The 12,934-nt window shown below is 40.5% G+C and overlaps 1 protein-coding gene across 3 annotated transcripts in view; it reads right to left on the reverse strand.

The window, feature by feature from the left end:
* Window positions 1–12,458, reverse strand: part of pcsk5b (proprotein convertase subtilisin/kexin type 5b) — a 374,824-nt gene extending 362,366 nt beyond the window's left edge. For all 3 annotated transcript variants that reach the window (XM_059644647.1, XM_048526886.2, XM_048526885.2), the window contains exon 1: window positions 11,817–12,458. In XM_059644647.1, the coding sequence (XP_059500630.1) occupies window positions 11,817–11,996 (180 nt within the window). In that variant the 5' untranslated portion in view covers window positions 11,997–12,458. The remainder of the gene's footprint in view (window positions 1–11,816) is intronic.
* Window positions 12,459–12,934: the final 476 nt, after the last annotated feature.

Genomic DNA, 12,934 nt, shown 5'->3' on the forward strand with positions numbered 1-12,934 from the left:
AACAGTCTATTCAGGAGCAATAAATTAAACAGCTTGTGAAGCCTAGGGTTTTTATTTTGAAAGTTGGGGCAATGAAGGTAGCCTGAATAGGTGGGGTCAATCTATATTACTGAAATTGCCTTTGCCAAGGGTATGTTTATGGGATGTTACTATATTGTAACAGTTAATTAGTAGTGTTTAATACATATATTATTTTGGTAAGCATTTTGACAGTTGCAGGTAAGCCAATTCTTTTATTTTTTTGTCTGTATTTTAATTCTGGTATATGAATGAAGTGTGTTTTGCTTTAAGTCTAGTAGTTTGACCAATCGAATTGCATCTGGAATGCAACGTCACCCACTTGCCTTTAAAACAGGAAAAAGTTAGGGTCTAGGCTATTTTCTTAATATATTTTGAGGGAGTTTGTCTGGTTGATGACAAAGTTTATAGGAGCACGAATTGAGAGAAATTATTCACAAAAAAGGATCAAATTCAAATTCGTAATTGAAAGAAAATACATAATGTTTATTACAATTTTATTGAGATTTGTGTGAATTGTAGGAAATAAAAGAGCAGTCAATTTATTAAAGTTTATTTTCGCCTCAGGGTCATTAAGTGATTTACTTCTCCAGATTTACATCTTACTTCCAGTGCTCAGGGCCACTAGGCGTGAGCAATAAATACAAGCTTGTTGCATCACCTCCATTATAAGCATCTTCAAACAAATGAGAGAGGAATAAGGAAGGAATCAACCCTCTCATTCTAAGTTAATCTGTGTGTTGACTGGTCCCACCAGCCACAAAAAAATATAACTTGCTTATTCTTCTTCCAAATGAATTATGGTGAAGTCAAAATATCGAGATAACAAGGCATACAGCTGGGTGAAAAGTTTTCTGAGGATGGGTCTGGACCTGAGCATGAGCTTTCCTGCTCCTCTGATGCTGCTTGGCCTGCTGTGTTCATCCAGCTCTATACGTCGTTATCTCAGATTCTCCAGCATCTGCAGTTCCTACTACCTCCAAGTCAAAATATCGATAAGGTTGTCAAAGAAAGGCAAGTGTTCAAAAATAGGTTTTATAAATGGTTCTGCTATTTACTAATTTACGAGTATTCTGCAATAAGAACGTAGAACATAGACATTACAGCACAGTACAGGCCCTTCGGCTCTTGATGTTATGCCGACCTGTCATACCGATCTGAAGCCCATCTAACCTACACTATTCCATGTACGTCCATATGCTTATCCAATGACGACTTAAATGTACCTAAAGTTGGCGCATCTACTACCGTTGCAGGCAAAGCATTCCATTCCCTTACTATTCTCTGAGTAAAGAAACTACCTCAGACATTTGTCCTATATCTTTCACCCCTCAATTTAAAGCTATGCCCTCTCGTACTCGCCGTCACCATCCTAGGAAAAAGGCTCTCCCTATCCACCCTATCTAACCCTCTGATTATTTTATATGTTTCAATTAATTCACCTCTCAACCTTCTTCTCTCTAATGAAAACAGCCTCAAGTCCCTCAGCCTTTCCTCGTAAGACCTTCCATCCATACCAGGCAACATCCCAGCAAATCTCCTCTGCACCCTTTCCAAAGCTTCCACATCCTTCTTATAATGCGGTGACCAGAACAGTACGCAATACTCCAGGTGCGGCCGCACCAGAATTTTGTACAGTTGCAGAATAATCTCAAGGCTCCGGAACTCGATCCCTCTATTAATAAAAGCTGAAACATTGTATGCCTTCTTAACAGCCCTGTCAACCTGGGTGGCAACTTTCAAGGATCTGTGTACACAGATCTCTCTGCTCATCTACACTACTAAGAATCTTACCATTAGCCCAGTACTTTGCCTTCCTGTTACTCCTACCAAAGGGCATCACCTCACACTTGTCCGCATTAAACTCCATTTGCCACCTCTCAGCCCAGCTCTGCAGCTTATCTACATCTCTCTGCAACCTACAGCATCCTTCGTCACTATCCACAACTCCAACGACCTTAGTGTCGTCTGCAAATTTACTAAACCATCCTTCTACACCCTCATCCAGGTCATTTATAAAAATGACAAAGAGCAGTAGACCCAACACCGACCCCTGCGGTACACCACTAGTAACTGGTCTCCAGGATGAACATTTCCCATCAACTACCACCCTCTGTCTTTTTTCAGCAAGCCAATTTCCGATCGAAACTGCTATATCTCCCACAATTCCATTCCTCCACATTTTGTACAATAGCCTACTGTGGGGAACCTTATCGAACGCCTTGCTGAAATCCATACACACCACATCAACCGGTTTACTCTCATCTACCTGTTTGGTCACCTTCTCAAAGAACTCAATAAGGTTTGTGAGGCACGACCTTCCCTTCACAAAACCGTGCTGACTATCCCGAATCAATTTATTCTTTTCTGGATGATTATAAATCCTATCCCTTATGACCTTTTCCAACACTTTACCAACAACTAAGGTAAGGCTCACTGGTCGATAATTACCAGGATTGTCTCTACTCCCCTCCTTGAACAGGGGAACAATATTCGCTATCCTCCAGTCGTCTGGCACTATTCCTATAGACAATGACGAGTTAAAGATCAATGCCAAAGGTTCGGCAATCTCCTCCCTGGCTTCCGAGAGGATCCTAGGATAAATCCCATTCGGCCCAGGGGGCTTATCTATCTTCACCCTCTGTAGGATTTCTAATACCTCTTCCTTGTGAGCCTCAATCCCACCTAGTCTAGTAGCCTGTATCTCAGTATTCTCCTTGACAACATTGTTGTTTTCTAGAGTGAATACTGTTGAAAAATATTCATTTAGTGCTTCCCCTATCTCATCTGATTCCACACACAACTTACCACTACTATCCTTGATTGGTCCTAATCTTACTCTCATCATTCTTTTATTCTTTAAATACCTATAGAAAGCCTTAGGGTTTACCCTGATCCTATCCGCCAACAACTTCTCATGTCTCCTCCTGGCTCTTCTGAGCTCTCTCTTTAGGTCTTTCCTGGCTACCTCGTAGCCCTCAAGTGCTCTAACTGAGCCTTCACATCTCATCCTAACATAAGCCTTCTTCTTCCTTTTGACCAGAGATTCCACCTCCTTCGTAAATCACGGCTCCTGCACTCTACAGCTTCCTCCCTGCCAGGTACATATTTATCTAGGACACACAGGAGCTTTTCCTTGAATAAGCTCCACATTTCGAATGTGCCCATCCCCTGCAGTTTCCTTCCCCATCCTATGCTCCCTAAATCTTGCTTAATCTCATTGTAATTGCCTTTCCCCCAGCTATAACTCTTGCCCAGTGGTATAAAAGGAGACTGCGCAGCTTTCGGAATCCAATAATTTGTTGAAGGTTTCGACATGGAAGACATGAAAGCCAAGTTAGTACACTATACTTTTATCTTTAAAAATAATTTCTTAATAAAGAAATTCAAGTACATTAGTCACCAACAGCAAAACAAATTCAACTTTCATGAACAGACTTGTGTAAACAGGGCCTAAAGGTTGTAAAATTGAACAAGTTTCGCATCCGTAAGTTAGGTTGTCTTTGATAAAGACAAGATAATACTTTTGGATTTTTTTAAAAAAAGTTACATTCTGAAAGGAATAATCCAATGGATGTTCCAGATTCCAAATGTATGTTCCAGATCACTTAAGATCAAAGTACTTTTATGCAGTGAATCACAACATTATCTGACCTGTCTTGATTACAGGTTAAAATACAATTCTAGGTTAAGGCAAGAGGGAAAGAAAAACAGTAAAACAGGCAAACGCCAATTTCTGCTCTACCTGATCTTGTATACTTCAAACATGAATGTCTGTCACAATTAGGATATTCAATCCACAGTCTCAGAACTCTTTCCTCAACAAAGTCCTAAATGGTCTAACCCATATCCTTACTGGTTGCCCCTGGATTCTGGGCATACCAGTCATTAAGAACATCTTTTCTGTTTTTATCTGGGTAATTTTTTTTGTACCGGTTTCTCTCTCTGGAAATTCAGTGATCAGCGTCATAATAGTGAAATAAATGGCAAATGGAAGAAGTTGTTGACTTGCTCACAAAGTTGACTTGTTCTTGTTCAGATGTTTCATCAACATGCCAGGTGAAGTGATGTTCTTCTACTCTGCTTGGAATTTAAACTGAGTGGTCTGTTATGACGAGCAGTGTCATTTCCGGTTTTGAACTGTATCGGTTTGTATACGTTGCATATAAATATATACAGACAGTAGAAATTCCAAGTGGAGTAGAATAACTCCACTTCAGAGGCTCCACTGATGACATCACCTATCATGGTGATGAAACACCTGAACGACAACAAGCCAGCCCAGCAAGCAACACCCTCACCCACAACACTAGCTACAGGATCTTTGCCAAAACTTTGATGGCAAATGGATGCTTGTGCAAAATTATGCTGTTAACAAATCTTCATTCACCTTCGTACATTGCAAATGAAAGAGTCTGCATAGTTTGTTAAAGCATTCTCACTGTCTTATCAAAAGCCTTTTCTTAAAGAAAATTGCTTAATAGTCTCAAAGAGAACATACACAAAAGTAAAGCATAAAAAGGAGCAGGAAAATACAGTGCATATCTATCATAAATTATATTTATGATTCAGTCCTATCTTGCAGGCAAGTCAAGTCATATTTTGAGTTTGACAGGCAAGCATGAAGAATTTCTATATTCTGGATGAAGATGTAATAGAATAAACTAAATTATCCAACTTTATATTTCTTCTTCATAGCTGTTAATATCTCCTGACATGCTTCCTCCAAATGTATTAATAATGTAGTTTTCTGCAGATAAAGGGTGAAGTTTGATAGCAGCACTGAAATGTCTGTCTCTACTTTAACAAGCAGTGATCAGCATACACATTTGTTGCATTCCTCCCTGTTAAATTTACTAACTGTGGAGTAGAATTTGATGTCGATTTACGAGGGCAATTAGTGAAAGCACATATTCTGTATCCTGGTTTAAATAAAATATTTACACATTATTGGGTACCAATTAGTCAAGCCTCAACTTCTCCTTTTTCCCCAACCACCTTTTGCATTAGTTGACACATTATAATGTATGGTAAATTTAAGTAGTTATCACGTTTGATGTATAGTTTGCATTAAAGTTGGTAATTGAAAGATCAGAAACAGCAGTGACATTACAATTAAACCCAACAGCTTCAGCTAAGAGGGATAAAAAGTGATCACAAATGTAAGAACAACACGTTATGCAAACAAAAGTCAGAAGAAACTGCACTCCTAAAAATCGCTTTTGTTGTAATAATGTATGATTGTCACCACAATCACATGTCAACAAAAAAAGGGTGATGTTTGATTGCGCTTGAATTACAAAAAGAAATAATACATTTGAAGTATAAATTGATCAATTTCTGGACTGAGACCCAGAATAATAGCAAGAGTAGGAATATTTCACCCAAGAACAATCTTTGACAAATATTAATTTTACTTCTAGCAATTTGTATTTCATAAACTATATATAGAAGTTCAATCACATTTATCACTAAAAGTTAACAGGCATGTTGCTGAATTGTGAAATTGACAGTGAAAACGGGAGAACGTATGCTGGGTCCAAATAGTATCAGGAATAATCAATTAGGTTTCAAGTGAAGACAAAAGTGTGACAAGGCTCTGTATTGTCTCTAAACTGATTCAGTTTGTGCACAGGTATTCAGAGAATTAGATTCACTCCTAGGGATGAAAATTGGAGGCAAGAACAGAAGCTTACAGTGGATAGATGGCACAGCTCTACTTGCAGAATTAGAGAAAGCCCTATAAGATGTTGTAGCTCAAGTAAAATTTAGGAGTTTAAAATATGGACAAAATATGAACCACAAAAAGACAAAATAAAAATTGGCAGTTAGCAGAAGTACATTAAAAGAAACTAGACTGAGGATTGAAGAGGGTGGTGTCATACTGGAACACAGATGTGAAGCAGAGGTTAAAAGGATAGCAATATTGAAGAAGTAATTGGGAAGATGAAGGATGTGTTAACAAGAAGTAAACACAAGCTTGTAAAAGGCAAAATCAAACCAAAATGCTCTATTCCATCCAAGGTCCTGAAAACATCAAAACTGATTGATTGATTTATTGTCACACGCACTGAGATACAGTAAAAAAAAAGTTAGAGATAATGGGAACTGCAGATGCTGGAGAATCCGAGATAACAATGTATGGAGCGGGATGAACACAGCAGGCCAAGCAGCATCTCAGGAGCACAAAAGCTGACGTTTCGGGCCTAGATCCTTCATCAGAAAAAAAATGTCATTTTGTGTGCTCTGCAGGCAGACTGTACCATACAATGTTCTGCTACCTTGATGCACTGAGTGCAGAATACAGTGTCACAGTGACAGAAACACACACACACACACACACACACACACACAGAGGAACACACAGAGAGACAGAGAGGAAAAAAAACAGATCAGAATTAACATTTGAGAGGTCTATTCCAAAATCTGATAACAGCAGAGAAGATGCTGTTCTTGAATCTATTTGTACATATATTCAAACGTTTATACCTTCTGCATGACAGAAAATGTGGAAGACAGTATAACCTTGGTGGGAGGGACCTTAACAATCTGTTGAAGAAAATAGTGGCCTTTGAAATGTGCATGCAAAGACCCATGCGAAAAATTACACATATATGGATTATGAGACAAATAAAAAGATAATTGAAGTAGCAAGAGCAAGAAGAACTCTACAAACGGACATCCAGAGAATCCAAGAATTTTGGCCATTTGATCAAAACTGAAAAGCTACAAAAACGTCTTCCAGAGAGCAAAGTGGAGGGTAGCAGCAATATGCATTAGTTTGGGCGTACTGGGATGACAGATGTCACAAACGGGCCACAGTGAATGTGCAAGAATGGTGTAAAACAGGGAAACGTGGCATGTCACAGATCTCCTGGCAGTACTGAATAAAAGTAACAGCAGCTTGCAGTTATGATTAAAATGTGGATTTCAGTAATACTGGGATCAGAACACGGCTGGAGGTCCATCATAAAAGTAGCAGGAGAATCAAGAGTTCCTCCAACGTGGCTGGGATTACGATCGATCATGATTAAATGCTAGATAAGGTACAACTTTATGAATGGCTGGAAAAAGGTTGCTACTAATTAAAAATTAGTCTTTGGTAGCATTAATTTAAGACAATTCTCCCGATTATTTCAGCTATCTAATCCAAAACTTTCCACAAGATCAATGCCACAGAAGACAAATAATCTTTATGTTATAAAAAAAAGGACATCTCAGAAGGTATCAAATACACTTCAGTAAATGCATATTAAATATAGCCGTTAAGAGATTTGTTTTCGTCTTTCACTGAAGTAAACAGCAGACACTTCAGTCATATTGATTTCAACAGAACCAGAGTATGAAACAGCAGATTCTATCCATGGTAATCTCTTCAGTTGAGAAGAGTAATGCTGACTGAAGAATAATGATACTATGTAAGTATACTGGATATTCTTGTGTCATATCCAGTTTACAATGACATTGTAACCAAATGTTTCTGCAAAACGATATGAATACATACATTCACGATCCACTCACGCTGGTTTAGTTCATTTGTAAATAAGAAATTCCAAGAGTAACTCAATATTTATGGGGTTAAAAAAAAACTTAACTGTTGCATGAAGCCAAGGAGCATCAGCAGCCCCTCCTGAAAATGCACTTGTGGATATGGAATATGAGCAGAATCAGATTTAGCTTGGATAGTCTCAGCAAATCATGTAAAATGAACATTCCATTGAGGTACTGAATGACTGTCACCTGTGGAACTATAGGCCATTGTGCGTTAGCACATTTATATGGAAAGACTTTTAAATAAAACTTATTAGTGGGATTGCACTTCAAAGCTTCCAGTTTCCAAAGAAAGGCAATCAATACTTTTTTTAAAAAAGCAATTTATATAGGACTGCCTGAGATAACTCGAGGTATTCTTGAGGTGTATTTTGTAGAAAAAATAATATCCGAGTTGATCCAGCCAATATAACAGCAAATAAGTACATCTTATGGTATACAGCATTGTGTTCAACTGTCACAGATGTTGACGCTTTATTTCATGCCATCTCATCTTGTCTAAGGAAATTATATGGATGATTCATCCGTACACAGTACACCAGTTGGCAACAACCCTTGAGTGGCTCTCACAGTCACGTGAGCCAAGACAGTACATGTTAGCACAAAGTTCAACAAAATCAATGGAAAACAGACACCATCCCCACCAGATGCCCAGTGTCACCTTTCTTTATTCACTAGATGGCCACAGATTCCAGCATTGACTATTACTATGTCACACTAACAAGGTCAACAGCATTGAAGGCAATTGCAATGCTCATAAAACTACAGTTTACATAGTCTAATTCAACAAAGAACCTCCGCCTTTCTGATTTATTTGGTTTAGTGGCCAATCAGGTAGTGAATTTCCCAGTTAATTCGGAGAAAGTAGGTTCATCACTTCAATCATTGTTTGAACTAATTTCGAGAATTCATGCAGGATTAACATAAATTATCTTTCAATAGGCTATGGATGTTTCCTATCAACATAAGAAATAGAAATAATAAAACAGGCATCTTAAGATACAAAATTTGAACAGCTAGCCAATATTCATTATCCAAACACTGACAATAAGAATAGTCCTTGGCCAATACACAAGGATTTGTCATTATCTATCAGATAATTCTTTGAACAACTGCTTTCTTCAAAAAAACATGAAAGAGAGAAAAAGATTTAGCAAGTGTCAGCGCTTTCCATATCAAAAGGTTGAGTTCAAGTCCTGCTCCAGAGATTTGGGCATAGCAATCTAGCTAGACAGCCTACTGTAGCGCTAAAGCAGTACTAGACCATAACAAATGTCATCTTACAGGTGAGACTTCAAACACAGGGCCTGTTGGCACAATTAAACAAGCTTAAATGATACTACTGATAACAGTAAGGAGTTCAACCATAGCAATTTTGCAAAATGCATCCCTTAATCAAAATGAAATGTTATCTGGTCTTTACCACTTTGCTGTTTGAGAAGGGTCACTGGACCTGAAGTTGTTAATTTCAATTTCTCTCCACAGATGCCACTAGACTTGCTGAGCTTTTCCAGCAGTTTCTGTTTTTGTTGCTATTTGATCAAGTTAGGTGCATGTAAATTATTGTGTTTCCTATATTACAGTACTAATTATACTGCATGAACACTGAAAGATTGTAAAGTGTTTTTGGTAGAGTAAAAGATGATATATAAATGCAAGGCCTCACAAATCTCTGCGCTATGTGCCTCTAATACAAGCCCCTTCAGCATTTCCAATGTTAAATCACTATCATTTGCCTCAAATCGATTAGACCATAAAATCTGGAATATCCTCCTGAGATCATTCATCCCCTTAAAATCTACCACTTATTTGACCCAATGGCTCCTGATGTTGCTTAATTTCGTTTTGTTTTATATGGCTGTGAAACATCTTGGGATATTTTAATATTTTAAAAGCTCCAGCATCAATATTATCTATATTGAAAAGCAAGAGCTGAGCTACCAGTCTCCCATCGTTTCGAAAATGGACGGGGACAGTAGACTTCCCACTGATACAAGACTCAAAGCATTCCTCACTGTTCACAATGCTCCCTGAACACATGCCAACACACCCCCTCAGGGCTCCTTTTGATGGTGATTTTGCAGGGGCTACTTTTATCATTCTCATTCATTACCTTTAAAAGCTGTTGCAGTTACATAGTAACACTACCTTCTACATATGATTTGACTTATTCGGACTCTCAGCAGCAGAATTTGAAGAATTTTCAAAAACCCTCAAATAATTAACAGTCCCCAACATGCTGGTCTCTCTCCCTTACTCTGTCCACCCCTCACCCCCATCCCACACACACCACCTCACTCCATCTCCCTCATCGCCAACCCCGGCCTTACTATAAGCCTATCAAGCAACCCACGTTTAAGGAAGCAAACCCTCACCATTTCTTTCCACTCTATTCATGGGGTCAATAGGTCATCTGAAAGCAAATTTTGATTGGCAATGTAAGGTTTTTTTGTGGATGGGCTTGCCCAGTTTTCAAATATTTTTGAGTGGTGTATTGATGTATCCCAGGAATTAGTGTGATGATGTGTATTTTCTAATTAAACAGTTAATGATTCAGTAATTTCATCTCTCAAATTCATACTTGTTGCATAATCATGCAAACATGTCTCGTCCAAAAGTAATACCATTATCTATAAAACCATCTGCGATCTCTGGCCTGCTAGTCGTAAATTTCCGCAGCACAAACCCTCAAGACTCCTGAATGAGATTCCACACACCCCCAGCTTACATCCAGTGGCAGAATCCTTAGCCACCCACAATAAGTATTTCACCTACACATCTTTTGAAGGTGCAAACGAGAGGAAGAAAGTGGAACCCAAAAGAACTGCGGATGCTGTAAATCAAGACCAATACCAGAAGTCGCTGGAAAAGCTCAGCAGATCTGGCAGCATCTGTGAGGGAAAAATCAGAATTAATGTTTCCGGTCTGGTGACCCTTCGTCAGAGGAGAAAAGTGTGTGTGTGTGTGTGTGTGTGAGAGTGACTGTTCTCAAAATCTTAACACTTGGAGCCTGCGTTGAGTTATCATGCAACTCGAACATGACAGCTCTGCTTTAACCTCAACCATTTTGAGAACTTCACGCCGTGGTAAATGTTCTACATTTACCGAGCAAACGAAATGCATCCGGCTCAGATGTTAAAAGGGCACCTGTGTTTTGTGGGCAGGACCACCCTTTTTTTCCAAAATAGTAGAAAGGGCGGCGGTGGAAACACTGCCCTTTCATACCTGCCCTGTGTGCAAAGCGTTGCCGGATAAAAGGGAGACAGTCCAACGGCAAGCTCAATAGAACGAGGTTAACCAGATGATACTCTGATCGGACTTGCATAAAAGTAGTAGTTCGGAATGTTTAAAGCGTTTCTGGAAAATACCGAAGGGTCGTCCTTCTTAAAGGGGAGGGGGAAAGAAGGGGAGCCCGGCTGGAGCGGGGCGCTGATGGAGTGTTGTCTGGGTCCAGGCCCGGACCGAGACCATCTCAAAGTCCGCTCGCTCGTTGCGAAACAGCAGGAAGCTGCCCCGGCCCCTCGCACACTCCTACCTGGTCAGTTAGACCTCGAATTCCTCGTTCGGCTGTCTGTTCGTGAGTGGTTTATCCCGCCCTAGCTTTCCAGAATTACACTTTATCCTTTCAAAAAAAATTAGACACGGCCAGCGACTCCAGAACATCATTTCGGCGGGGGGGGGGGGGGGGGGCTGCTGAGTGTGTCCGCTCGCTCAGGCCCGGCCCGGCCCAGGCCAGCTCTCCCTGTCCGGATCCCACACCTGCATTTGTCCACCTGAGCGGTGGTGGTTCAAATCTCTTCCCTTGAAAACCGAGTTTGGTGGGGGGCGGGGGGGGGGGGCTGGAAGAGAACATCTGGAAATCTTTTACCCTCTTCCAAGTGCAATGGATTACCTTGTGGTGGGGGGGGGGGGGGGGAGAAAAGAGTCTCAATCTCACATTTAAAAAAAACTGAACAAAGTGTCTTCCGGGGTGGGGGTGGGGGTGGGGGGGGGGGGGGGAACTGTATGTGAAACGTAACCCAATTAAAATAATTTCGCCCAGAAAACCAAGCCGTTGCAAACTAAGTTCATCGTTCGTCCTGAATCAGAATCCAATTGATTCCGCCCAGAGTCACAACTGCTATCCCTCCCGTGCCCGATGTCTGCGCTGCTCAGGACGTCCGAACCTCAACCTGAGATCAGCCACATGGAAGGGACAACAAGTCGGAATGTCCGTTGAGAAGTCATTTGCTGCCAAAGCACCTTACCTGTCCCAAGTTTCTGTATCCGTATTTACTTGCTATTGCATTGGCCTCTTCACTGCCTCCGGTTATCCTCACAGCCCAGTGGTTGGTGTACATCAGAGTTCTCGAAAAGGGCAGTAGAACCCCTAGAAATAACACCAGCGACAAGACAAGATCCCAGCACCACTTCGGCGCTCGACCCATCTTTTGGGGAATTTTTAAAATTTTCTTTTTAACAGAAAACACCTTAAATCCAGACCCTCGCACTCAATTTCCGTGTTAAATTGCACAGCCGGGCAGATAAAGCGTGTGTCTTCTCAAGTCTAAATCCTGTTTAAACAAACTCGCCCACTCCACCAAAAAGCACGATCGTCCGCTCTTCATGAATCTTTCTTTCGCGTTTCGTCGGGCTTTTGATGATAAACCAGGTGAAAAGAAAGACAGTGAGGCTGGAGCGCTAGTCAGTCAGTGCCTGAGGTTTGGATGTGCTCCGCGGACCTGAGCAGATTTGTGAGCTGCTGTGCTTCCCACTGGTGCGGCTATTGTGTCTGTGTAGCTCTACCTCTCTGCGCGCCTGTGTTAAATACATAGAGCTGTGTGTGTGTAAACGTAATGCTTGCAACTCGCTGGTTCGTCTGTTCCTCACTCAGATAAGCTCTGCCTTAAGATGGCCACAGCGCCTCCTCCAACTCCACCGGTAACTCAATTACCAGCCCCCTCCTCCTCCTCCACCAAAAAGGACTTCCCCGGTCCTAGTGCACACAGCTTGTTTTTGGAATTTGTTTTACACATATTCAATTCTACCAAGCCAAGCACATAAAAATTTCTCCCTTTCGTATTTCGAGAGAGACCCAGTTCCTCTAAAAGAGCCGCATACTTTCACACTGACTATGTACATACAGCCACAATAGATTCATTTTAATACCATTATTGTATTAATTTCACCCAACATTTCACGTGTGTATAGGTCAGGAGAAACAATGTTGTCCCTCGTTGTACTTAAATCGACAAGAAAACAAATTGTGATCTCTCAAGAATTGGTAGGTTAAGTGAAGCAATGAACCAAAGAAAAACCTAATGATATAATATGATATGTGTTGCATGCACGTTTCAGCCTTACAATTCTTTGACTTCAGGAAAAC

The sequence above is a fragment of the Stegostoma tigrinum genome, chromosome 3 (assembly GCF_030684315.1).
Source record: "Stegostoma tigrinum isolate sSteTig4 chromosome 3, sSteTig4.hap1, whole genome shotgun sequence".
Classification (NCBI taxonomy): Eukaryota; Metazoa; Chordata; class Chondrichthyes; order Orectolobiformes; family Stegostomatidae; genus Stegostoma; species Stegostoma tigrinum.